Genomic DNA, 27,633 nt, shown 5'->3' with positions numbered 1-27,633 from the left:
CTGAAGCTAAAATAACACCATTAAACAGCTCTGCACGCCTGGAAGAGGACACTAACTCTGCAGTTCTGTTATGTTGGCTAACAGATGTCTGGCACTGTGCTGGCTCAAAGCTAAAGAGCTTGATATAATTGCTGCACCATCTTCTGTGGCATGTTTCAGCAGAGTTCAGACTGTTTCCGTTCATCTGCTGCAGTTAACATGCTGGAAGTAAATGAACGTGACATATTAGGTGCACAAATAAAGCTTTTTTTTTTGGTGTAATTCAAAAATGGTGTTGTCTAGAGTAGGTTTACTAATTGTTATTCTAGAAAATGGACAAAACAATTTGAATTTGACCAAACGTCAGCAGATACTATAGAGCTATATATATATATATCAACTATGAAACTCTGACCAGCAGGGGGCGCATTGCAGGCTGTATAAGGGACCTTCATATGAAATAGGCTTCAGATATTGGAGAATCCAAAACTCAGCCATAGAGTCGCTTACGAAAATTCCCTCATGGACGAAGTCCCTAGAAATATTCGTGTTTTCTGAGGGGACATTCAACCACAAGTTAAAGACAAAGCGCCTGCCCTTCAGGAAAAGAGACAGACATCTTTATCTTCCTCTTCTTCAGTCCTTATTCTTACTCTAATAGCTGTATTCATGTCTACTGAACTTTTTCTTGTGATTCTCTTTATACACATTGTATGCATTAAGTGAACTGTGCGCGTGGGGCCGGGCAGGAGCGCGTGCGCGGTCCACTACTGACGCAACAGCTCTAACTTTTTCTTTTTTTCTTCTTCTGCTTCTTTTCTTTTTTTTCTTGCATGCCTGCTCTCTATCCATCAGGCATGAGGCACGTTCAGCAACTTTCTACGCTTTTTGCGCACCGCGTCTGGAAATTTCTCTAGGACTTCTCTACAGCTGTGTTCCGTTTTTTTCTCTCTTCTGCTGCGCCCTTATGGATGTGTTTCAGCGCCGCGGAGCAGCCTTAAGCGGATAACGGTGGAGTTTACCGCTGCTTACCCTGTGTCTTCTTCTGGGTTGCCCCGTCTCTTCGCGCTGCTGGGAGTGTATGGAGGTGAAGGGCAGGGGCGGATAGATTATGCCCGGCTCTGAGGCTTGGAGCGCGGGGCACGATGGGGGCGAACAGCGGCAAACAGAGCGGCAGCGAAGGTGAGTGACAAAAGACTGGGGCTGTGTCCCAAACCACAAACTGCCACACTAACCGTTACCAGACCCTGCGTTCATACTCCAGTAAATGTGTCGTTATTTAGAACAAAAAACAATAAGTCGGGTAAAAAGAACCAAACATAATAGCAACTTGAGTAAAAGTAGATTACAAAATAGCAGCTCAAGCAAACCTCTTACATTTATTGCCTTCTTATGTCTGAGGTTCTTATCGTAGTCTTATTCAGTGTTAGGCGTCTTGCCCAAGGACTCATATTTACTATAGTGAAGCTTATCCTGCCTGAGCTGGGAACTGAACCCATGAACACAGCAGTGAAACCCTCTACACTGTAAGTCCACATACAGGGGGTTAAAAATTAAGAGCCAGTGACCAATGGGGGCCATAAAAAAAAACTAAATTAGATCTTTGGGTAGTTTGTCTCAGTGGGCCCCAAAATCCCGGGTGGCATCCCTGACTCTGTAACAACCTTGGTTTTTAAGAAGTGCATGATTAGTATAGTGTGTGTAGTAAAGTATTGTGTGGTTTTGGATGCGGCCTAAATTTCCCTTTGAGCTTTTTTCAGCCAACGTCATATTCTGCTCCTCGTTTTTAGTGACCAGTAGAACAGTCTTTCCCACATTTTTGAGGGATATTGTGTTAAATACAGTTGCGTGCAGAGGTTTGAACACTCAGATGGCACACTTTACAACACACACAGGTTAATCATAAACCTAAAGAAATGTTCCCCATGTAGTTTCACCACTGGGACTACAATTCTGTACAAGTCTAGGTTCAAAACCATGTTCATGACCAGCAGAGGTCAAAGTTGCCAGCTTAAAAACAATGTGACTAGACGTAAGGGTGGGCAATATGGCCCTAAAATAATATCACGATATTTCAAGGTATTGTGGTGATAACGATATACAGGGGGTCCTCGACTTACGACATTGATCCGTTCCTACATTGCGTCGTAAACCAATTTTCGGTGTAAGTCGGAACATACGTACATACAAGCCTGTCTCATAAACGTTGAACACTTGTTCATCACAGTAACCCCCCCCCCCCACCCCAATTATCCCGAGCCACGTAACCGTGTATTCTTCCGCTGCGCACACCAAACACGAAGTTCACGTTACGACGTTTTGTACTTTATACAGTACGCTTTATACAGTAAATGGGAGATGTGTCGTAACCACGAAACATCGTAACTCGGGACTGACGTAACCCGAGGACCTCCTGTTTTTGCCGATATGACAAATCACTAAAAAACAATTTATTGCAACAAAATAACATTTATATTAATATTATATATAAAATAATATTAAATCTTCACAGCAAATAACAAAACGAATGCAGTAAACAGTATAGTAGCTACGCTGAGAAGTAGCTACGCTGCTTGGGTTAGAGCTCATTGGCTGTTGAACTACTATAATGGCTTTATTGATCTTCCTCGTCCTCAACATAGTGCTTCTGCTCGAGGTGGTGAAACCGATTTGTTGTGTTTCCTCTTCAATATCACAATACTTATATTTTATCATTTAAAAAACGAACGATACGATATGGTACAGCCCTACAATACAATACAGCACAAATGTAGCAGCTCAAGGTCCAAAACATGTATCTCCAAAAGTAGCAACTTTATAGGAGAAGGAAAACCCTTAATTTTCAATGGAATTCTATGGCAGCTCTATTGGTCCAGTCATGATATATGCACATAATATGAAGAACTGTGCATTTCAACCTCATCTATGTCCTTTAAATTGACATATTTCCATATATATTTATATGTGTCAATAATAGCTTCACAGGGGCTTAGATGTAACTCTATACTTTTGCCTTCTTTCAGTACATACATATTTATGAATAAGGATTCGGTCCACTCATTAATCAATCACCCCTCTGCCACTTCCGGCCCCACAAATCGCCGGATTGGCTCTTTAGGTCTGTGACCTCAGAAACCATGTCTGCCTTAATCCTTGTTTTGTGGTTGCCTTTGGAACACTGGACTTTCAAACTAATGTAACTCATGCTAACAAGGGTAAGAGCTTGATTTCCACTAGAGTTCAAGAACCGCCATAGATTACCGGACAACATACAACTTCTATCAATATAGGAACTACTCAAACAACACAAATCCACTCTGCAACATGTGCTTGAGTATGTAGTTTCCACCCACATCTACGTACTGCTGTAGCATGTCAGAAACAGAACCCCGCCATCCACAGTGCATGCATTAGTGTAGTGTGTGTAGTAAAGTAGTTTGTGGTTTTGGACGCAGCCCAAACTTTTTGCCTTTTTTTTTTTTTCAGCCAACGTCATTTTCTTCTCCTCATTCTTCACGGCCAGGAGAAAACACTTTTCCTCTTTCTTCTGAGGGTTATAGGGTTAAACACTCCTGGTCAAATGACACGTTTTGATGATTGCTGCAGAGAACGCACTTCTGCACTTTTTATAATGCACACTCAGAGCCAGTTTCCAAGTCCTGGCCTAAGCCTAAGCCTTAAAGAATTTCCAGAGCAGATTTGAAGAAGTTTAAAAAACCTCTATATTATATAACAGTTCTTTTGTAATTAAATGGATTTCCCTTAAAAACATGCAGCAAATGGTTCTTTGAGAAACACTTTCACAGTACAATTAGAGCTATTACATTATGTGTAGGTTTTTTAAACCTTAAAAGGTACATCAGGGAATGGTTCTTAAAAGAACATTGGCCTCTTTTCTACTACAGGGCTGAACCATAATGTTTTTGTGGCGTTGCGGACCCTTTGCGGTTTCGGTTACGTTTTTTTTCACTGTTGTTAAACTAGAAGGAAGGAGTGCATGGCACCTCGTAATTAATATGCGAGTTAGCATGCTAAATAAATAGAGAACTATACGTTTTTTGGATTGTTTTCATACGTTTTGCAGCACAATGTTACACTCAGAGTAACTCCACCAAAGTCAGAAATTAGGGGCCTACCCATGGATGCTTGCAGGACCTGTGGGAGGAGTTGGGTATGTTATAGCTACTAACACACCATATACACATTTTAAAAAATATAGGAAGAACTTTTACTCTTTACTCAACTGAAAAAGAGTTGTATTGCAGAATAACTTCATGTTTGAGCAGCAAAAGACTGAAAGAGCCAATGAGCTCTTTGTAATGAAACAAGTAGTTCTTTAAAACCCTTTATCCACTGATGGTATCTGAGCTATGCTCAGAAAATGATTTCATAATAACAGTCCAGATTTTTTAGGGCTATTGCCCACTTTTGGGAACCTCTTGGCTCCAGAACCAGGTCTAATTCGAGAAATCTCCAAATGCCGCTGAGATTGAGGTCCTCCGTGTCCAGAGTTGGAAGCCCTGGAGCTACAGAACTTATGAGTCCGAGTGTTTAGTCCCTCTGACAAGGTGAAGACAGACCCTGAGTCATTGGGCGCTGGGTACCATGACTGGCGATTTGGCCTGCGCTGTGTTTGGAACATTTCGTGGAGACCAGCACTGATTCCAGAGCCCTCTCTCTCCCACAGAATGAGCTCTTGGAGGCTTGTGGTCCGCTAAAGCACAGCAGATTTTCTCAGGAAGGTCAAGGTTTGGCTTGAATTTGAAGCTGGCACTCGGTGAAAGAGCCGATAAATTTCCACCGAGATGGTACCACAACTTTCCGAGGTTAACATGTTCCCACCTATGTGTGTAGCACCTTCAGATTCAAAGGGTAGGGTTTGTTGACTTTCATTTTTGATTTTAGTTTCAATTCTAATTTAATGCACAACAGACTGAAACTCTCTTTCATAAGGATGCCAAAACCTTTGGTCTAATGGGGTCAATTATAATATTTGTGGTGAGCAGAGTGCTTCCAGCTAAAGAAGCCAGCTAATAGTTTGATGGCTGGTCATTTTATTACTTTTGCAGTGTGAGAGTGTATTGAAGTAATGCTTAATTTTGGTGATTAATTTGAAACATCACAACCAAACGTGACCCGTTACAGGGTCACCACTGTCACCACTGCCTTGGCATCACATAAAGCCAACAAGAAGAAAACTAAGACCAGTTAAGACTCGAGGGGGTGTTCCAACTCAGAGTCACACAGTCCTTCCAGCCTCCAGAGCCTTTTGTCTACTGACAGGTTTGGCTACAACTGATTCACCTCACACACATGAAGATACCTCTGTCCTCTTTGTGGCTGTCCGATGTGCCAAGCAGAAGAAAAGGCTGAGATTTTGCAAGCCACAGATGGAAAGCTCCAGAACAAAACAAAAAAAAAGTTAAATAGTTGTTTTTCTCAAACCGCAAAACAGCTAAGAACTTAGCTTTGGGCATTGAAGTGCACAGCGAGAGCGCTTGAAAATATTCCTGGTATGTTAAAGCATGACATAGTGTATAAATTCAAAACAGCGTCCCTCAGTATTGTCACTGTTTTTCTCACTCGTTTGTCATTGTTTTCTGTCACATTTAAAGGCTGTTTTTGTTCATAGAACTTTATTTTTGTTTATTATTGAACCTTAGCGAACAAAAACAGTCTGCTATTTCAGGACAGAATATGATTTATTGTGATACAGAGCAATGCCAGCACATTGTATTGGAAGGGTTCCATCTCGGACTGGAATGGCCTTAGTTTGGACCAAGAACCCCTCCTCACATTTTTTATTAGGCTTAGTATTTAGTTATATTTGTAAGAATAATTTTAACTAAAGTCTTTAAATTATTTAGTAATCATAATAGATTATTTATGTAATTTTAAAGGGGAAAAAAAATAAAAGGGCTCCCTAGATCCCTAGAAGCAGAGTTTCTCACTCTGTTTATAATCAATGTTGTAATAACTGTGCTACTCCGTTTGGCTTGTAACTCCTGTCCACTTTGGTTTACACTTGTACACACCTTAAAACTGTGTAGTATATATGACCCATGTGAGCCTTTACCATGAGAGCGTCCTTCAGGCCTGTGTAGAACCCCATTACCACAATTAAGCCAATTAATCTCACTTAGTGAGCCCACATTCTTCAGAGACAATGGACAATAAACAATGGTGGTGATGTAAGTGGACGTCACATTAGGACCTGAATCCCTCACTGAAGGCCACTGGGTCCAGCTCATGGGATTTTACCACTCGCCTTGATAAACACACCCATGAATTAATGCACTGATATCACAGTGAGTCTGTTTCATGAAAAACAGGTCTGTTTACACAGCAAGGGCTTTTTTTTCCCCCTTGCCTAGTATGTGGACGCTCCCTCTGTCAGACCTTATATGGTCAAGTTAGAAGCTTACACTGGCTCTAGTTGTGTTTGTAACATAATGGTAAACAAGCTTTACAGAGATACAGCTTTGGAGCTCCTTTTGATCTGTTTGCTGTTTTTCCAGGAGCTTCTGTGCCACTCCATCATTGTGTCATTGGAAATTCCAGATTCCTGAAATGCTCAGGCTTATTAATCGATAATTAATCTCAGTATCTTTGTCAACACCCGCTCGTCCAATTTCTTCTGAGATGAAGGCCATTTGGTGGAATTCAAATAGGATTTTATTCCCTTTACCTGCAGTGGCTGCTTCTGTTTTGTGTGAATGGTGATAGAGTAGATGATGGAATGTTGCTGTGTGGAAATGGTGAGTAAGTGTTGATTCTCGATCACAAATTCCACCACAACTCATCTCAAAGGTATGGGGCGAGCTTCTGTTTTTCCAGGGTGGGGAGGGTGAGGGGCGGGTGGCTATACTCTTCTAGCTGACCTTTGGCATTGAGCATGGTGAGCTTAGGCTTAGGCAGCTGTTCTAGAGTGCCCCATTTCATTTCTTGTTTTCTACAAAACTTATCCAAGTTGTGAGTGTACAATTGAATGTGGGTGCACCTTAAAATAGCTCAATTCAGTAAATAAAGGGTGCGTAAACATTCACCCTTAAGGCTAATGAATCCTGCCCAAGGCTCTGTTCCATTGTGCTGACTGGGAGAGCAATGTTGGTGTACTATTCATCACTTGTACCCAGATCTAACTCTCTCTCCCCCATCAACTTCTTTGTCTCTCGCTCTTGCTTTGTTCATTATGACTAACATGTGCCAGGGCATTGGGCAAAGTTGTGGTGGGTGTCCTGACATGTCCTGGGGGGTTGTTTCTGTTTCTCTCTGATTGCAGGGAAGGCCAGTTCCAGCATTTCCTCCGACCTGAGTTCAAGTACGGATCAGACATCCACCAAAGCTCCAAAGAATGCAGCTACCAGCGAAGGTAGGGCATCTGGTCCTCATTAGCTGTCACTGGACGGCCTTCTCGTTTTTTCTCCCCTCCCTTTTTTTTTGTCTTGTTGACTAATTTTGGAAAAAAAAAATGAGGCCTTTAAATTGAAAACAAAGTGGTCACTGTGATCATTGTTCAGAGTGGAGGTTTGGAGACGTCTTGAACCCTGAATCCCTGAATCAAGGTTATTTATTTTTACTTTAAGTGAGGCACTTTGAGGCACTTCTGCTTCCACACACGTCCATGGTTTGAACGCCTCAGTGCTATGCATCTCAGACATCCTGGGGCTGTACATATCACACATAAAGACAAGTGATTCTATGGGATGCTGGAAGATATACATAACATGAGGCAATGTTTCTTTTCAGTATTAAACACCTACTCTCTTTGAACCTGCTTTTACTGTCTCCTGTGTTATTTTTCAGACTCATACACTGTCCTCAGACTTTTGACATGTGAACAGTGGCCTGGCTTCTTGTCTTTAACGCAACAATAACAGTCTGGCGTATGGAGCCTGGAGAGGGCCTGCATGGGTTTGGTGAGAGACAGAGAGTGTGTAGCATGCGGTGGGCGGAGTTTGTTCCTCCAGGGAGTGTGTTCTGGGAGCCAGGATGCGGTGTGTATGTGTGTGTGTGGTTGCAGGCCTGAGTCCATATCGCTCCCCCATGCGGCGTGGGGCTCGCTCCTGTCTCCTTCAGCTCGTCGTCCACCGCAGTAATGTCAGACTAGCGTTCGGGCCGGCGGCTCTGCGGCTGATTTACGAGCGCTCTTTCTTCTGCCTGCGGGAGGGAAGAGAAACGCTTCATCCAGCTGAGTGTAAACTACACTCAGACCGGGCTTCACTGGCTACGAAGCTGGATAACTATCATTATCAAAGGCCATTTTGGCCTGAATATACGCAACGTTGAATTGAGCTCTTTGAAATTGCATTATTTTGAGCTGAAAAAGAAGTCGACACCTAACACTTATGTTTTGAGGATTTGAAAATTTGAGAAGCAAAAAATTGAGAATGGGAGCTGGGGTAAAGGAAAAGCACGGACACTTTTAAAGTATGAAATTTTGTCACAATATTAAAGACAGCTGGATTTTCAAACGATGGAGATACAAGGTTTTAGCATGACAGTGTTGGTATACAACTGAATGCTCTTGTAAGCACCTTCTCTATTTGTCAGACATCTTTGTTGTGTATTTTTAGCCTAGGTCCCATCAAACTCCATGAGTCATCTTTTAATTGCCAGATTGAGTGGACGTTTGACTTGAGGAACAGCCAAAATGTGCTGGACGTTAGCCTCCAGAACCAGATCTGAACACCGCTGGTCTGGTCCAACGACTTCAGAATGAGAAACATTTGTTCCTGGCTCCCCCTTGCCTTTCAGACTGATGTAATCTTGGATATCACTGTGTGATTTAAGGTGATGGCGAGGTGCAGGAATATGAGGATGCAGTTCAGTGCAAAGAGCATAAACTATAAAATCAGGATTTGTGGCTGTTTGCTTGCCCTGAACACTGCATGTGCTCAGAGTGGGTCACAAGGGACTGGACCACTGCGAAAGCCCAGCTTCAGACAGCCAGAGGAAGCGCTGTGTTTATTAAGGGAGACGACTTCAGTGTGGTGGGATTGGGTTAATGTCCGTCTGCTGCCTCATTGTCTGCCGCTGTTGGAAAACTATGCACACTCTTTTGCTCCTGGGTGACTCATCCGGCTTTACTCTGTATAGAGAAGAATGCTGAGTTAAGCTGGCTACTGGATGCCCAAAACTGCGGGCAGCACTGCATCAGCTTGGGCACATAGCATTGTTCTAAAAGAGAGGGGTCTTACCCACTGCTTCCTTAGAGATAACTGACCAGGGCTGCTTTCCCTTTGCAGTGGGCAGCATGTGAGTGTGTTCTCTCTGATGGTGAAGAGTAAAACCGTTTTTTTTTTTTTTTTTTTTGGCGACCTACTTGTTAGGGCTCTGCAGTTTATGCAATGCCACCAAACCCTGGAGGGTGAAGGCACACTCTTCCTGGAAGACACGTGCAGCAAATCACTGCGTGTGTTTTATTCAAGTTAGATTTAAAACAATACAATGTCTTGAACAGCTTAACACACTTGGAGGAGAATGCTAAATGCTAAGTATTGGATAGCATCATGCTGGGTTAAGGGGCAGTGGGAAGGCCAGAAGTGCTCTCTAAAACTCCCAGGTCACAGACTCCAAATGTTAGTTCCAGCTCATAGCCCCAATTTCTGAGTTTTCATTTATTGTAAATATTGTCTAGCATTTTATGAAGAATGGACCAAAAGAAAATGACCCAAAAGTGTTTGGTGTTAATTTTATTTGCAGTAATTTACGCCTAAAATGTAAGTTTACAATTCTTTTTCTTTTTTTCTTTTGCTTTTTTAAGTGACCTGAGGTTTGGTTCCGACACCGATGGTGTGTTAGCCAGTTGTGGTTCACAGCACCGAAATTCATTGCTGTGTGGGAATTAAAACAAAGCTGGACCCCAGTCCTGTGAAGTCCTTCGCTGGGGATATTTGATGTCACCCCCCTGCAGAGTCTTCCCTTGCCCAGGCTTTGATCTTCCTCGCACTGGGAGCATGTTTAAAAGTTTGGCAGTGTACTGTACCGTGTGCCATAGAGCTGCATGCTCCCAGGAATGTGACCCTTGAGTCCAGAGTGCATATTTTACACATAATACAGTGTATTTCATGAGTTTTAGAACACACTAAGTATTGATATACTGCAAAAAATAGTCTGCTATCTATAGGAACAGACAAAGGCACAGAGAGTATTCAGGCTGCTGCTGGGGTTTTTAACAATGTGATGTAACTTTTTTATAGACAACATTATCTCATACAGTAAGCATGGCTATTTAAGATTGCTTACTGAATTACATGCTGCTCGGTTTGGTTTGGATAATAGAAATGATCATTGTTGATGCTTATAACTCCAGTGTAAACCAAATTGGAACTGGACCAATCAAACAACACATCTGTGGTGACATCACAACCATGAATCATGGCAGACTAGCACAGCAGGGGCAATGCATAAGTCCACTAAGGACAGTGGACACACATGCACTCACAGCCATCCCAGCACCCTGGGAGCAGTTGGGGGAGCTGTTGGTGGTTGAAGAACACATTTGGGTCTACTGTGCCACGTTTGGCACTTATGGTTCAGTTATGGAGTTGGCAGTTGTTGTGGAGGCCGGAATCATTCCAAATATCAATTTGGCCCAGATTTGATCCACAACCCACCTGAAATCTGGCCCATATAATGTGGAGCTGTGGCTGAGTGGAGGCAGCCAGACTCACCCTGAGTTTAACGCCATTGTTCAAGGCCAATCGTGGGCCATAAGAGAACTGCAGATGTGGGCTATATTTGGGTCAAACATTCATTACTGTCTGGGAGCACTGTTCCTTCACTCCCCCCATCGCAAGTTTTTCTTGCTGGTTGAGGAGATTGAACCAGCAACATTCCAGTATTAAGCTTTTTTTTCTAACCATTAAAAAGTTTGTTTTGGTAGTTTGGCTGCATTTATTGTAAGATTAAAAATGGTGTAAATGTTCCTTTTAGCTGATTTATCAGTTTAAAATTATTAAATTTAAATTTAATTTAAAGTTAAGTTAAAAGTAGTAGCATTAACTTAAACATGTACGATGGGGGGTAGTATAGTAGGATACAGTGGTGAGCAGTTTAACATGGTGTTGATTAGCCAATGGTGGTTTTGTGCACACTTGTAAAATGGCTTTCAGGTGCATTTATCCCAGAAAAGCGGTTTGGAAGAGCGACAGGTTTTTGTTTGGCTGCGAGTGTGTAAACCCTCTTGTTTTCAACCTAGAGCGTGGAGGAACGCAAAGCCAAAGTCGGATTGATTTTATCAGATGTAATTAGCCCAGGGAGCTTTGCTTGCCCTGCTGGAAGCAATCATTAGCCCCACGCTAGCTACATCTTTAAACAACATGTGTTCTCTTGGCTAATCCCTGAACTGTAAACTGGTGCTTTTAAATGATGATCATACAGGCTGTGCTCATGACTTAAATGCTCTGTGCAGCTCCTTGTAGAGGGGTAGAAAAAGTACCTTGCTATGTGTGATCAAGATTTTATCAATTACTTGAATTCATTTTTTTTTCTTTAGAGTATGAAAGCTAGCATATGCTAACAATGTTTTTGATGCTCAGCGCACTTGGAGAAGATTTCCAACTGTCCAGTACTGTTATGTTATGTAACATAGGCCTGTTAGCATTGTATTAGCATTGTTTTAAGTGATAGAGGATGAGTGTAGACCATTCAACCCACCCAGTCACATTGAGGCAAGGTCTCTGGGTCACTAGCATGATGAACTTACCATCTCCTGATGATAGGGATAATGCTTACAGTGTTGTACCACTCCGGAGGCCTTTGTGTAAATTTAAATCATGGCTTTAAAGTGAGAGGGTATAGCATAAAACTTAATAGTTAAAAAATCACTTATTATAGAGATAATCATTAACTCTAGCCGTATGTTTTCTGTGTTTGAGGCAGAAAAGCCTGTGCATTTCTCCGTTACTTCTCAGTGACAGAGGCCGTGTCTGCGTCAGGGCACTGGAATTCACTCTCTCTCAGTCTGAATGGATTTTAAAGCAGAGCAAGTTGCCTCCCCTCAGGAGGAGCCCTCATTACTGCAGCTTTATTAGATTTCAGAACAGCTCTGCACACGCTGTACCACAAGCACAAGTGTGGTTTTGTTTCGTGGATTTTCACAAGAGGCAGAAGGTGACTCTATTTCCAGAAGAATATTAGAAGTTCAAGCTGTAGTTATAAAAGTCCAGAATAAAAACACATTTGTTTAGGCTAGAATTTGCTTAGCCTATTGGAACCCTTTCTAATTTATATTCCATAATTTGAGGAAATGTGCTCTTGTTTATTTAAGTTAGCATGTGGTTATATTGCGTTGCATAATTTCTGGCAACACGATGTTATTTTAAGAATTTACGTTATTGTATAAACTATAGCCTACCGCGCTCTGCTTGCCAGAGTTTAGCTAATAATCCTGTGTGAAAGTGAAGAGGGTTATATAAATAACATGTATTCATGCTTTTTGATTGTTAGCCGCAGTCTGTGCTATGACTAAGAATATTAAGTATGGCATTTGTCAGGGAAAGAGTGCTCCAGCACCCTAGATCCAAGACGTTAGCATATTTAGCATGTGTGCTATGCATATTTGGCTTGGGAGCTGAGGGGTGTTTCTTTAAAATCTGTGGAAATCTGAGCTCTATGTCTGGATTTTGCTGGAGTGGGGGAGTGAGAGTTGAGCTGCAGTTCACTCAAACACACTTTTAGATGCTGTAGGAGGCAGCAAGGGGTCACACACACACACAGAGAAATGTTCATTTAAATACATTGTCTTTTGTGACTTTGAAATAAAAGCAAAATGCAGTTCTATTCAACGTCTTGACTTTTGATTTCTAAACGTTTTTGATAAATATTCCTTAATTGAAAATGTAATGTCTGCAACACGTTCCAAAAAAGATTGGAAAGCATAATTTTATTATCATTTTCCCTCTAAATTATCATCTGGAGATGGAAGACTCCTATTTGTCCGGTTATAAAATCATTATTTTGTCCCCATTTTCTATGAATATTCATTAGTAAACCAGCAGTACATGGTTACCTACTAATGCACTACACATATCCAATAGGAGACAGATCTGGACTGCAGTCAGGCAAGTCTTCCAGCTGTAAATCTACCATGACAGACCCTTGCATTTGGACGTTAAATGGTAAATCTCTGGATAAGAAGCTGTTGGAATGTTCTTTAATATATTTTTTTGGCAGTGTGATCAGCCTTGACCCATCCTTGCTCATAACAGGCAAGACATTTCAAAGATGCTAATTTTATATCCAGTCATGGCTGCATCTCATGTTTAAAGTGTTCTTTGAACTTTTCACATTGCTCTGTACATGTCTGTTTACCGCCTTTGTTTACAAACCGCCCAAAGTAGATTTTCCCTGCTTTCTGTTTAAGACTGTCCCAAAGTTTTAAGTGTTGTACTAAAATGTGTCTAATTCCCAGTTTATTAGCTTACACCTGGGAAGTGGAGTGTGTTTATGGAGAGTTAGCACCAAAAGCACATGTGGAAAGTGGATGGTGAGAAGCACATTGATGTAAGGACTCCATCCAGAATATCTCAATATTTTACAAAACTCCAGCTTTTCTTCCTTGTGTCAGATTGAACACTTGTGGATTTATGGCTTGAATTATTCGTGTGACGTATATGAGGTCACTTCACCCAGGTCTCCCCAGTGTTATTGGAAGCCAGATAAGGATTTGTCAGGGTTTCCCCAGTCCTTTTTTCCACTGAAGGAGTAGAATTTAACATTTGTCGTCCAAAAGAGTTGACTTTGTTTTTAAAAAAATGAAATGGCTCACTTGTCCGCCGAGTATAATATGGTTTTTGTGAGCCTTGGAGGTTATGCAATTCATGTTGTAATACTTGGAATAAGGTTTTGACTTCCTCAAGAGGGGCATAGAGCAGATATAAAGCAATATGTTTTCTTTCTGCATTCCTCGTAGCATTGCTTTATTGCTCTGGTAGATGGGGTTTATGTCAAAGCCAGTTCCCTGCTGAGATTGTTCTACACAGCCTTAAGCCTGGCTTTGTTCACTCTGAGCTATAAATGGACAGTTTAAGTGGTTTTGTTGTTTTTTTTGCTTTTGGCAAGCTTGTCCTGTTCGTAAAGAGGGGAAAATAAGGATGTGACAAATGATCTGAATTACACCCTGATACATCATAATTTAATTTTCTGATTGTGGTTCTAAATGTGATTACAGGTTCGTATAAGTGACGTAACTGTGTGTGAAAATAGCCATGGTTTTGAGCACAGATTACAGCCATAGATCATTCCTGCTTTCTGAAACTTGACAAAATCATTGACATCTATGAGATCTCTTTTATTACAATATTGTGGTGAGGATTCGGCGCTTCTAACATCAGTGAGATCAGGGATATTACACAAGCCGTGTGCCTGACTGAATGTCTCGGTCCACAGTGGATCCACTTTGCATAGAAGAGTCCATCAGTCCTGAATCTGGAACGCCTGGACTAGTGTTACATTAGGCAGACTGCTCTGCTCTGGTATTATGCAGGTTCTGGAAGAGCTTGGACTGGTTTTGTATGATCTGGGCTTTTGGAGAGCAAATTTTCTTTGGCGCCCCTCAACGTTTGTTTTGGAAAGGAATCATGGGTAAAGAGGTATGCAGCGCAACTTGATAGGATTTGTAAGGTTCCGCCCCGAAGACTGCCTCCACAACGTGTGCTGAATGATACTCATCAGGACTGGGTTTGAACTCTAGTGAGAAACAGAGGAAATGCAGAGTTAGGAACTGATCAGTGCCATGTCGTTTACAAGGTCGGTAAGATTTGAAACTCCATGTATTTCACAATGACCAGAGATGGACATTGACCCTAGTTTTGTCCGGACTGTCCAAACATCTAAAATCTTAAGCTTTGTGGATGGATAAACCTCAGACTGCTTCTCAGGGTCCATGGTTTGTGGGTCATCTATGTCCTCCACCACTGCAGTAACAGCTGCTACTTGGAAGATGTTGGACCTTTGCTGTGAGGATTTGGTGGCAGCTGCTAGAGGATTATTAAGGTCAATTATTGGTGTTGCATGATACGTTCCTGATCACAAACATCACTCTATCTCATCCCAGAGGTCCTGGATGAAGGTCCAATCCAATAACTTCAATAACTGAGAATATCAACGAGTCTCACAGTCTGCATCTCCACATTCAATTTCTGGCAATGGCCAGTCCAACCCTGGCTCAGAGAGAGGTCAGTCAGCTGTTTTGAATAGCAGTTTTGCAAATAACTGTCCATTGAAACCCTTAGAGGGTCATGATGGTCAAATGGATTGCTTCTAAGAAAACAGCAGACAAATATGCAATAGATCTGCTAACGAAAGCCAAGAACAAGATTCATCATGGTTCTCAGCACAGAGAGCTCTGGAATGACCTGATGGTGATTTGAGAGCCTTCATTTGAGATCCAAGAATGAGAGCTAGATTCCTAACGGTGTTTGCTTTTTATATTCCCATCTCCTGGGTCTTGTTTTGAAAGGGGAAAAAAGCGTTGTATCAATTAAGGCTGAGTGGCTGGGTTTCATGAGAGAGGTATGGCAGGTTATTCATTTTCTCCTTCAGGAGATTTTCATTGCCTCTCGGTTTGGTTCTTTACACCAGGAGTGTTGAAAGCCATCTAGTGGCAGAAGGAAACTGTGGTGTTTGCAAAGGGAAATGTCCAGCAGGTGTTTGTACTGCTCACCCTGATGCTCTTTTGAATGTATAAACGAGGCGAGAATGGACTAGACCCTCTTTTCCGCCGACCCCATCGTGACAGGTTAACAAATCCCTGTGGCTTCTCTCTGTGGAGGAAACAGGAAAGAGAAGGCATACGACCTGCTACATGAAGAGTATAGAAACGTCTGTTCCTTAGATATAAGCTTCTGCATAAAGCATCACAGTTGGGACATTGCTAGTCTAAATTTGTTCATGCAGGTTTTCAGCATGTTCGTAGGGTAAAAAGGGAGGGTAAAAAATAAGGGAAGGCTGTAGACTAGATGTTGGAACACTTCTTTGAGCATTTGATGGCATTCAGCCATAAAAGCTTTAATTCCCTGCAGTTTCTGGTGCCAGACCTTACACTGTAAAAAATTTCTTGTAAATTTTACAGTAAAATACTGGCAGCAGAGTTCCCAGCCATTTACCGTATTGTTACAGGAACACTACTGTATTTCAAATTTACAGCATATTACTGTAATTGAGTAATACAATAATTTACTGTAAATACTGCGGTTTACAATAAAACACTGTAGCAGGCTTGTTGTAAATTTACAGCAATTTTTTTACAGTGTACTCTGTCGCCCTCAACATTAGGAAGAAAACTGAGATAGGTGGGGTGCACAAAACGTAATTACAGGAATCAGTGGAAGATGGACATTTATTGTCGGAGAAGGAGATTAAGGCAAAGTCTTCCTCACCAAATATCAGTAATATAGTATATTGCCTTTTCCCAGTGGACAGCAGATGACGCCCATTTTAGTTTAGCCCTCAGGGACATTACAGTCAACTCAAATTCCTTAATAAAGAAATATTTTTGAACCCGAATAAATGTAACATTTTTAAGCCATAGAGAAACTCTATTTAGGCCAGTTTACCCAATGCTAAGTGTCAACTAACAGGGTATAAAGCCTCCAGCATTGGCCCGGGGAGCAGTGGAACTACATTATCTGGAATGTAACATCCTGGATCAGCCTACACAGTGTATTTTAGTGATAGTATTTTTGCATGTCGAAGGCTCTGTGATACAGAACTAGCTGGCTGGTTGCAGTGATTACTTAAAGTGATTATATGAAAGAGAAAAAGCTTTTGATGTTTGGAAAAACTTGCCAGAACTTTGCATTTAACGTGGGGCCCAACTCCTTTCCAGAAAACTCACGCCATTACAAACCTGCAAGTGGATATTAATGATGCCGTAGTGAGGCAGGTCTGTGAAGTCAGAACCTAATCTGATGCAGAATTTCTCCAATTTAAACCCCAGTACTCCAGTTATTTATACGACGTCATTTTTATTGAGCTGTTTATATACAGTGTTTTTCTGACCCTGCCATTTGTCTTGAGATCACATTGAGAAATGACTTTCCCATTCGCAGCACTGAATTCACTGAATTTTTTCATCATTTAATGGGACATGGGAGCACACATAAATGCACATCCTGACTTTTACACACTTCCCTGGACAATACTGGAAGCCTCTGTGAGGCCTGCATCACTTCGACTTGTGTAGAGTTCCAAAATCATGTACTCAGACATTCATTTGTTCATTTGTTTGGATTTAAATTAATAATTTGAGTGAGGGACCATTCCCAAAATATCCTCCTCTTACATGTTCCACTCTTTAATTTCCTGTAATGAAAGACATCCACCGCCGTCCTGTCACCTCCCAGTCTTCCATTACTGCTTTATCCTGGTGAGTGACAGGGGGTTATGACTTCTGTGCCCAAAGCAAAGCCCCCCAGAGTTCGTCCCAATCTCCTCAGAGTTGACCTCCCTTGTTTAGAGCTGAGATTCGGGTGTGGTTTTGTCTTTTTCCACTCATAGTTTTGCACTGGTTTCTCCTGGTGCACGATGATGTAACCCAAACAAGACATTTTAAAGTCAAGCAACAGTCAGTACACTACAATCATTTCTTCTTTAAACTGAATAGGAGCAAGGTACAACGGGTCAAAAATTTGTATTGCAGTATCTAGGCGTACAATATCAATATGGGTGTTTTCCCCATATGGTGCAGATATATTCCTAGGCAGAGGAACATTCAGGCCACTCCAGATGGGGGAGGGTCACCATTCTCATGTGGGGAGGACAGAGTAAACAAGACCCAGTGTGCTCTCCTGCCGGAGCCAGATGAAGCCTGAACTGTGAAGGGCATGTGGAGCTCTCCGTCATAAGGCCCAGTGTTGGTGAGGGTGTGTGTGTGGGGTGGGGTGGGTGGAGGGGACCACAGCTGGGGGCTAAAGAGCTTTTTGGGCTTGGAATGTGTAGCACAATAGCTGTGTGGTGGAGATTGGGTTCTTGGTGTGGTTATGGCTTAAAGTGTTCATCTGAATCTTTCTTGTCTTATTCATGTTCACACAGTGATAAACAGCTTGTAAGTGGGTGGGCGAAGCTACAAGGGAGATTTCCCAAGATTAAGCTTTGTACTATAAATGGAGTGACTGTATGTTTGGCACAGGACAAAGGTAAGCCTTTATTATAGGCTTTATTTTGCTAGGTATCTTGAACGTTTAGTGGTTAATGGTCAATGATTATATCATTTGGGCTTATATATTTTTTTACATTTGGCAGAGCAGGATTTCAGGATTCCCAAGGCCCAGACCTTACAGACCTATTCACACTGAGTCAGTCTTTTAATGTAGTGGAACCTTCACACAAAGTCAGGTGCAATTGTTCTGCTCTCTGAAATCGCTGGAAGACGTTGGACGAGAAATCGATTCCTTGAATAGCAGCTGCAACAATGAATTGAATATTTAGCTTTTAAGAAGTGCAACTAAACGACAGGGCGGCAGGTAGTGTTGCAGTCACACAGCTCCAGAGACCTGGAGGTTGTGGGTTCGATTCCAGCTCCGGGTGACTGTCTGTGAGGAGTGTGGTGTGTTCTCCCTGTGTCTGCGTGGGTTTCCTCCGGGTGCTCCGGTTTCCTCTCACAGTTCAAAAACACACGTTGGTAGGTGGATTGGCGACTCAAAAGTGTCCGTAGGTGTGAGTGAATGTGTGAGTGTGTGTTGCCCTGTGAAAGACTGGCACCTCCAGGGTGTATTCCCGCCTTGTGCACAATGATTCCAGGTAGGCTCTGGACCCACCGTGACCCTGAATTGGATAAGGGTTACAGATAATGGATGGATGGATGGAACTAAACGACATACACATTAAAAAATGTTACATTTTTCTCATTTTATAGTCAGCATCTTGCTTAATTTCAACTCTGCAGCACCCCACTCAGGTTCAGCTTGTACTTCGTACCATAGTTTGAAGAGCCATTATTTTATGCAAATTTTCAAACCCATTCCCGCCACCTTCCGACGTGCCACTCTCGCACTAAACATGTATTTGCTCATTTTATCTTTGCATTTCACAATGCCCCATTGGTCTCCTCCTCACATGGGCTGCGCTGTCTTTATGGAAACAAAAGAAAAAATGCAGCAGAGCCCCTGCTCCGTCTACACTGCCCTTTGCGATGGCCCCTCCCACTTCAGAGCATCTTGTTTCACAAGAGGTAGAATTAGCTTATGTTAGGGATGTCATTACCCTTAAATAGACAATGCACTGTGCAACACAAAATCTTGCTTTATATGTGTTTGGAAAGCTGGATTATTGTCCAGAATATGATGTGTTTCTAGGCTATTTGTTGGTATAAATACAGTGTACAGTGTAGTTCATAGGTAACTGGAGCGTGAGCGGTATTTTACAAGGCTTCAGTGCATTGGGTTTGTTGTGAATATCGTAGCACACCAATGTAAACAATACCAGTTTTTACAGTCATCTCTGTGCTTTTACTCCTCACTGATGTCTAAATCAGCTTTGACACGTCTAGGGCCACTTTCTGAGGGCACTATGTTCTCTCAGCTCTTTATATTATAAATATGAAAGGGCTTGTAAAGTTGTGGTTTGGTCAAAATATTACCAAAGGTCACACAGAGGTCAAAGAATAGCAGATTGTTTATTAGGAACAACGTACTCTTGGACAGATTCAGCAACCCTATAAACCTTATCTTAAATCTTAGAAGCAAAAATGGCTCAATATTAATATTAGATTAATATGGACATTCTTCTTAAAATTCATGTGATTTATTTCTTGTAATATCCCTATGGAAAAGGCTAAAAATTGTGGTATATAGTGTATGGTTAATATAACTCAACCCTACTTTATTGTCTGTGTTTTTCAATGCAAATTCAATGTGCTGAAGTATGGAGCCCAAATGCCAAAAACGTACGGGCTTATTACTTATGGGCTGCACTTAATTGTATTTATGTCATTTATTTGGCACAATAAATGACTCTACAACTGGACAACATGCACCTTCTTGGACAATACGGATGTCTTTGTCCCTGTGCTGGTTTCCTGTACAGGAGAGAACAGGAAGGCAGTAGGCAGATATTTCCATTGTGCCCAAAGGAGTCCAGTGAGGTCACTGCTTCCTCTGAGCAGCAGCCCAATGTCCAATGCTCTGTGCTACATCATGAGCTTTTTAGGTTTTAATAGACCGACCCTCTCTGAGTGACGAATTTATCATTATTGCTCTACTATGTTTGTCATAGCAAACAAACACACTTATGTCATTCATTTCTATGTTCCCAGGCACTCATGCTCCAGTAAGAGAGCAGGCACTCGCTGTAGCATTTAGCTACATGTCCATGATCCCAGAAAGTCTGATCAGTAGACAGTAGACTCCAGGCCTTGGATCAACACTATGGCTCTCCATACTCAGACCTCAGACTTCAGTCATGGACTGTTCCGACCAAACAACAGATTAGCCTTCAGAGTTAGAGATTAGGTAAGACCAGTGAGGGCCTTGAATAATGAGCTTAGTGCACATGGCATTGTGGCTTAGGGGCGGAGGATGAGGGGGGCTGGTTGAGTCCAGTTAAAAGCCCGTCAGTATATGTACTTAGCCTGGAACCTGACTGGAATCAGCTTCCTTGAAGACACAGGAACCCAACCCTCAACAAAAAAGTGGAGAATCAGCCTCAAGTTGCTATCGTGAAGAACGCAGAAAATAAACCACTAAATATTGAAACACACTTTCAACAGGTGGCACAGCAGGTGGTGTTGCAGTCACACAGCTCCAGAGACCTGGAGGTTGTGGGTTCGATTCCCGCTCCGGGTGACTGTCTGTGAGGAGTGTGGTGTGTTCTCCCTGTGTCTGTGTGGGTTTCCTCCGGGTGACTGTCTGTGAGGAGTGTGGTGTGTTCTCCCTGTGTCTGTGTGGGTTTCCTCCGGGTGACTGTCTGTGAGGAGTGTGGTGTGTTCTCCCTGTGTCTGCGTGGGTTTCCTCCGGGTGACTGTCTGTGAGGAGTGTGGTGTGTTCTCTCTGTGTCTGCGTGGGTTTCCTCCGGGTGACTGTCTGTGAGGAGTGTGGTGTGTTCTTCCTGTGTCTGCGTGGGTTTCCTCCGGGTGCTCCGGTTTCCTCCCACAGTCCAAAAACACACATTGGTAGGTTGATTGGCGACTCAAAAGTGACCGTAAGAGTGAATGTGTGTGTGTTGCCCTGTGAAGGACTGGCACCCCCTCTAGGGTGTATTCCCGCCTTGTGCCCAGTGATTCCAGGTAGGGTCTGGACATAAGGGTTACAGATAATGAATGGATGGATAGATTTTCAACAGGATTCACAGACAAGTTTGGATTCGTGCACTGGGTTTACTGCCATGTAAAAAAGAAAATCGAGTCCGCCACTATCGACACACAGGGGCATATAAAATGGAAAGGTTTTTAATGTTTACACTCCAAATTATTGGTAATCTTATATAGTGGGTGTGTCTGATTTGCAGTTCCCTTCCACAAATGGTCCGATCGGATCATGTTTGGATATTTATCCTGGTTTGAACCCCCACAAGATACGTTATGAGAAAGAAAAGGATCTCGTCCGAATTTTAAAAAATGTAAAAAGAATGCATTGGCTGTGTCCAGGGACAACGCAGGTGTGTTTTTTCTGGACATCGGTGGCTGGATTTGGTCACAGATCAACTTCAGTGTCAATTGTCATATGTAAAGGAATTCTTTGTTGTGTCCAAAAGTTCCTCTGGACAGTCGTGGCTGTTGCCACTGCAGAAATCACAGCCGCTGCAAGACACAGCCTTTTCCCCGCCTGGTTTAAACATTTATTCCAGAGGTTTGAGAACCTATAATACACAGGTAGTAACATTCAAGAAATGTTTACAGCTGGTTAGAGGAAGGAAAAGAGGAATGATGTACACGTTAGTGTGCTTTTTATGTGGGAAAGTAAAAACATATCTCATCTGCTCTGGCTGGGGACACATTCTAATGACAAGTGTAAACAGGTTCAGGTCAAAGTATATCCAGATATTTCAGATATCCAGATATTGTATGACTGCTGTAGTTCCTGGGCAAAACTAAAGTACCAAATGGACACCAAACATGTGTTGACTGATTTACTACATGTGGAATTAGGTTGAAATGTGTGAAATGTGTGAGCTTAGTATTGGCCTCACCAATAGCTGTTGGGCTGGGGTTGTTCCACAAATAACCTTCATTAAAAGACAGTGGACTGAATATCTGGAAACATTTATATCCACCTTGCTCTGCCTGTTCCATTTGCCATTTTGATTTCCTGTATCTGACAGTGCCTGCATGTGTGTGGAGTTAATTTGAGCGAATGTGGGCTTGGGCATAGGCCACAGAATGATCAGACTTTCAGAATGTTTCTCCAGATCCTTTCTGCTTTCTGCATCATCAGTGAGGCTCCCCCCAAACCCAGGGAGGGGAGAGAGAGGGCAAGGCGGCCTGGTTAGCGACATGAAAACCTCTTTCTTTCTGCCTCCTTTACTGTGGCAAAGCCCTAGTTTATAGACCAGATGTTTGAATATTTCCTCTATGATGTTTTTGATTTAATAAAATGGATCCTGTGCTCGCAAGAATGAGTCACTGCAGAATTGGGGTCCATCAGGGAACCCTCTGATATTTAGAGTGACACAATTACTCTGCTCTGTTTTATGATAATTAGAGCATGGCGACATCAAGGATGAGGCAGGGTATGGAATCTGACCCCTGGACATGCTGTAATGAACAGATGAAGGACAAAAGGGAGAACAAAGTTACAAACTAAGGCATTTACTCTTCTATTTCTTCCCACCCTTCTTTCCCAATTTTGCTATCAGATAGAACAAGGCCAGCTTCTTGTGGTCGGGCTGAAAAAAAAACCCCATTGTGGCTAACAATGAATGACGTTTAGTGAGATCAAGTAGCCATGTTAATGTTAGCTGACTTCTTTAGCATTCACTTTTAATTAGGTCTTGTTTTTTAGTAAATGTGTGAGGAGTTGAACAATACAGATTACAGCTACAAAACACTAATAGTGTAGTGTAGCATGAGACTAGCATAATGCTAATGTGGAATTGCTATCAGATAGCTAGCATGGCTTTGTAGTTCCTTGGCAGAACTGCAGAAGCCAAAATAAGGACTGTTAACTTGTCTTAAATTATTAACTAAATTAGCTTCACTTATTTATTACACAATGATAATAGCTGTATTATAGTCTAAGCCTTTAGCCTTGTAGGTCCAGAGTGACCGGTGATTTCAAATTAGATGGAATGTTTTTGTGGAATTAGGTGCATTATTTCTTTTGTTGTCAGTGGGAAGAAGCACTTTGCTAACTGTTTGTTAGCAAAACAAAAGACATTTATAACAGTAGCTACTGTATTTTTCCCCTGACCAGATTAAAAAAAGTTGCCACACATTGTGCTATATGTAAAATATATACAAATATATATCTAACTATAATAAATGTTTAGTAAAGAACTAGCTAGCACTGTGGATTGAGAGTGTGGGACATTCGAATGAGTTCTGATTCCTTTAAGCTAATTCAGCCAGCTAGCCTTGATTTGCTTTGGTCAGACAGCTTGAGAATAACCCGCCCCTTCAGATTTATGCCTTTGTTGCAAAAAGAACAGCTTGTGTAACTAGACTTGGTGGTTACTACAGTGTGATAATGGACTTATTCGTTTCCTAGCACTAGACTTAGTCTGCAGCAAAGACCTGTGTGTGAATGTGCATCGCTGCTAGAGCCGGAGCAGTATGTAGGGAGATGTCTGTGAGTGATTTGTCCATGTGGGCCTGCTGATGGTGAATGTGAGTGCAGCTGCTCTTAAATGCATTAGTGCAAAGTGCCGCCGAGCCAGAAGAGTCTCGCATGAGAAGCGCAGAAGGCATTTTAATCAAAGCAAGATGCCCCGCTGGAAGCTGGAAACTCAAAAGGGGCATAGCCCAGGCATGTGGAGGACCAGTGCCTGTCATGGGGCTGTGGTCAGGGACTCCAGGATTGGCCAGGCCCACAGAACCTGGCCTGTCAACAGCTCTTGATAGAGCTAAAGTGGCCAGATGTGAAAAATCCCTCAGTAAATCCTCAAAGTTAATCATTTTATGTCTAGACTTTTCCCTCATATGTAGCAACTTTGGTTCGCTTTGGAACGTTTGACTGTCATGCATTACCTCACCTTGCCATACATCAGGGTGAAAAATGCATCAGTGTGCTGTGGGGCATTTTATTATCATATTTGTGATAAAACAGTGGAAAATTCGTCATTTAGAGTTTATGGTTAGTTAAACTTTCCACTAACATTATACCTTCCCATATTTAGGAACTATGAAATATCTGAATTACAGGTAATACGTACTCTCAGTTTTTTCACCTAGAAAACTTGGTGGTTTTATAGTCTACAATTTCTTATCTACAGGCTACAGTTCCTACAGTTTCTCCCTCTTACTAGATTTTAAAAAATGACTGATTCATACCAGAGTAATCCAAGTGAATGGATTTGAGTAGTGGCAAAATGTATACAATAAACAATTTCCTATGGAGCTGGCGTAGTTGTAATGTCAGAGATTTACACCTCTACTCACTAGATTTGACACACTGCACACAGAGCTCATCAAAATACAGCAGTGGTCCAGTACTTTGGCCTCTTACAGTGAAATGTGACAAGTTCCCCTGGCCTCACGACTGGATCAGGTTACTGTCTGCTGCCAGGGGTCAGAGCCCGAGTCAGAACGAAGAAGACAGCCTTCATCACATCACATCCTGCTTCTCTTAGCTAGAGGGAGGATGAGAAACACAGGAGTGTTCAAATATCAGCTTGATTGATTAGGCCTGATTAACACCATACCAGAGCTTGACCATCCTTCTCTCAGTGGGTGGCACGCTCTTTAAGATTCGGAAGGTTAAAAAACGCTTTCTGATTGGCATTTCCATTTGGAAACAAGAACCTAAATGGATTTGGATTGGATAAACACTCAGAAATATTGACATTTCAAATTATGTGGAGGGTCTTTCTAGAAATGGTTTGGCGAAGCATCACATTTACACAGCTTTTAATCCCAAATGTAGCTGATCAGATGTGAGTGTGTGGGACCCAGTGATGCACCGGTGCCCTGTCCCTGACCCAGTGATTCCAGGTAGGCTCCAGACGCACTGTGGCCCTGATAAGTGACCATGAAGTGGTTACAAAATGTAGTGTATGTCTACGTGTCAGTGTGTGACCTCCAGTTCACCTGAAGGCCTTAGGACTCTGCCGAAAACATGGAAACTCACTTGTACCCCAAACATCTCATTTGCATCCTTCAAAAGGGAGGAGATTTTCTGCTCCGATTGAATCCAGGCTGGAGATAAGCACCAATCTGCGTTGTGTGCATTTCAGAGCAATTTTCCCTGGAACTCTCCTGAGATGAAACAGCCTCTCTGTTGTCAGCTTTGCTGGATTTTCTCTGTGGGAGGATTTTAAAGTGTGCTTTAGGTTTCTTTGGATCCCTGTTGGTGTCATATTTATAGTCTTCCTTAAATACGGTTATCGAATTGGTCGGAGAAGGCTCAGCATTAGCAGACGTTTATCAGTCCAGCTGCCGGAGGAGTGGGGAACCTGAGTGTTCACAGAAGCCCCGTATAAAATTGACCTAATGGCAAAATGGCATTCCACACATTCCCGTCTGTCATCAGTAAGACCTCTTTCGTTGCTTATCTTGTTGTCAGGGTTCTTCACCGCAATTGGATGGGTCTCTGATATTAATCTACACACAGCTTCTACTTTTTTTATACCCATCTAGCCAAAGGTTGGCACTGGGCACCGTTGACCTCAGGATCATACAAAAGGATGTGTGTGAGCAATTGGGCCTTTGTACGGCAGTAGGTGGAAACCACTATAAAACATTCAGACATAGCCAAGATTAAAAGTAATATAAATAAACCCAGGACCCCAGGACCATGGAGCTGTGTGGCAGAGACACTACCCACAATGCCACTCTGCTGCCGAAATATCATTTTATTGTAAAGTATACAATAGTACACTGTCCTTGGACAACCGTGGGTTAGGCATTGGAGACTTATACAAGATATTCCCAAACTTTGCTAAGTATCACTACCACTGTCATTTCCAGTAAATTCTAGACTGGGTAGTGGTATGTTTGGTCCTTTCTAAATGTTGTGTGTCAGTGCTCATTAAGTCACAGCGGAGTACACTGCAGTTAGAGCCATTAGTTGAGATTAGAGTCAATGCACTTTAACTGGCACTTACCATGCTTCGAGATACAATAGCTGGTTTACAGGACCTTTAACATTGTAATTACTCTTAAAATTATATGTGTTTTTGTCTTAGAACCACCTTATTTAGAACACAGGGAGCACAGGGGAGCACAGAGGGCTACTTTTTGCGAAACCTAACATATAACCTGCTCAAAACCTCCCCAACAGCCTGTGGTTTTTACCCCAAAATACATCTCCTGTGACCTTTATGTTTCACCATATATCCGTAGGTTTGTAAACATTTACAGTGAGTGATGTGGGGTACTTTAATGTGCACATATTGGTTACACAGGCCTGGATTTGAGCACACACTGAGTAGAATGAGTCTAAAGCAGCTGTCCATGATTCTGAGCTCTTCCTGCTGAATGCCAAGCATCTGCTGCAAGGTTTTAAAGCCCCCAGCACTGGATTGAGCAATGGAATGGCAGGCTGTGGAATGATGGAGGACTATTTAATGCAAGCTTTATAGAGAAGTTGTGTTTAAACGTTTCTACATAGAACTCTTGCAGTGTATAGAATGTAGGCCTCGAAATTGCTTTGACTTTTTAATTCAGAGGTCGAACAGGTGAACTACAACAGAACGAGAGCTTTACATGAGATATGTCGAGCCCAGGAATGTACAGCTTCATCTCAGTGTGACGGATTAAGTGTGCGTCCACAGGAAGACGGCTTATCAGTCAGCGCAGAGCTCCATGCTTTGGAAGACTTAAAGGCATTTGGTGGATGATGAGAAATTTATGGGGAATATGTATCTTAGATTGTGTGGGAAGGGGTTAAGTCTGCATGGGATCCAAATATGGGCAAGCGAGTCTGAATTCTTCATCATACCTGTCTGGAATACCAATTTACAGCCCATAATGCAGCACAGAAAGGCTTGTCCAGTGCTGAAAAAGAGTACAAGAAGAGGCTTTAATAGGAAGTGCTTAGACAAACTAGGCTAGATTTTTCTTTCTAGGATTAGACTGTCAGAATTTACAAATGTAGGTCTTAGGAAATACCATTTATGTAGTGAAGAGCACATTGTCGCTGTCAGATCAAAACCTCGTATCTCCGAAACGGTCGTTTTTCAGGAGAGAGGAAACATCTTTAATTTTAGCAGCCAGGTTATTTTTAGTTTTGCTCTTATTCATTGAAAACAAGGTTGTAAAACATAGTACGTGTAAAAATACGGTTTAAATTGTTTTTTGTGTGATATTTAATTGTAATTTAAATCAACAACAAAAGCAGTGACCAATAAATTACTTGAATTAGAGGCTTTATTTTGCTAACACAAGTGACTATAAAATGACAAACGAGCAGGAGGTTTATTACATTTTAAAATGTAAATATACATTACACAAAACGATTTTAAACGTATTTGTACGCCTAATAAAAACGTTTTTGTTTCAACCGTGATAATATGCTGGTATATACCGGATCGTTAGCAGCATTAGCAAACACTGGG

General features: G+C 42.0%; 1 protein-coding gene across 1 annotated transcript in view; it reads left to right on the top strand.

Moving 5' to 3' along the window:
- The first annotated feature begins 840 nt into the window (after window positions 1–840).
- Window positions 841–27,633, top strand: part of LOC136675912 (F-box/LRR-repeat protein 7) — a 37,890-nt gene continuing 11,097 nt past the window's right edge. Inside the window, exons 1-2 of the mRNA XM_066652716.1 lie at window positions 841–1,161; window positions 7,262–7,351. Of these exons, the coding sequence (XP_066508813.1) occupies window positions 1,125–1,161; window positions 7,262–7,351 (127 nt within the window). The 5' untranslated portion in view covers window positions 841–1,124. The remainder of the gene's footprint in view (window positions 1,162–7,261; window positions 7,352–27,633) is intronic.

The sequence above is a fragment of the Hoplias malabaricus genome, chromosome X1, assembly GCF_029633855.1.
Source record: "Hoplias malabaricus isolate fHopMal1 chromosome X1, fHopMal1.hap1, whole genome shotgun sequence".
In the NCBI taxonomy this organism is placed as follows: Eukaryota; Metazoa; Chordata; class Actinopteri; order Characiformes; family Erythrinidae; genus Hoplias; species Hoplias malabaricus.
Note: the sequence above shows the minus strand (reverse complement) of the source record. Positions and strands in the feature narration are given on the sequence as shown.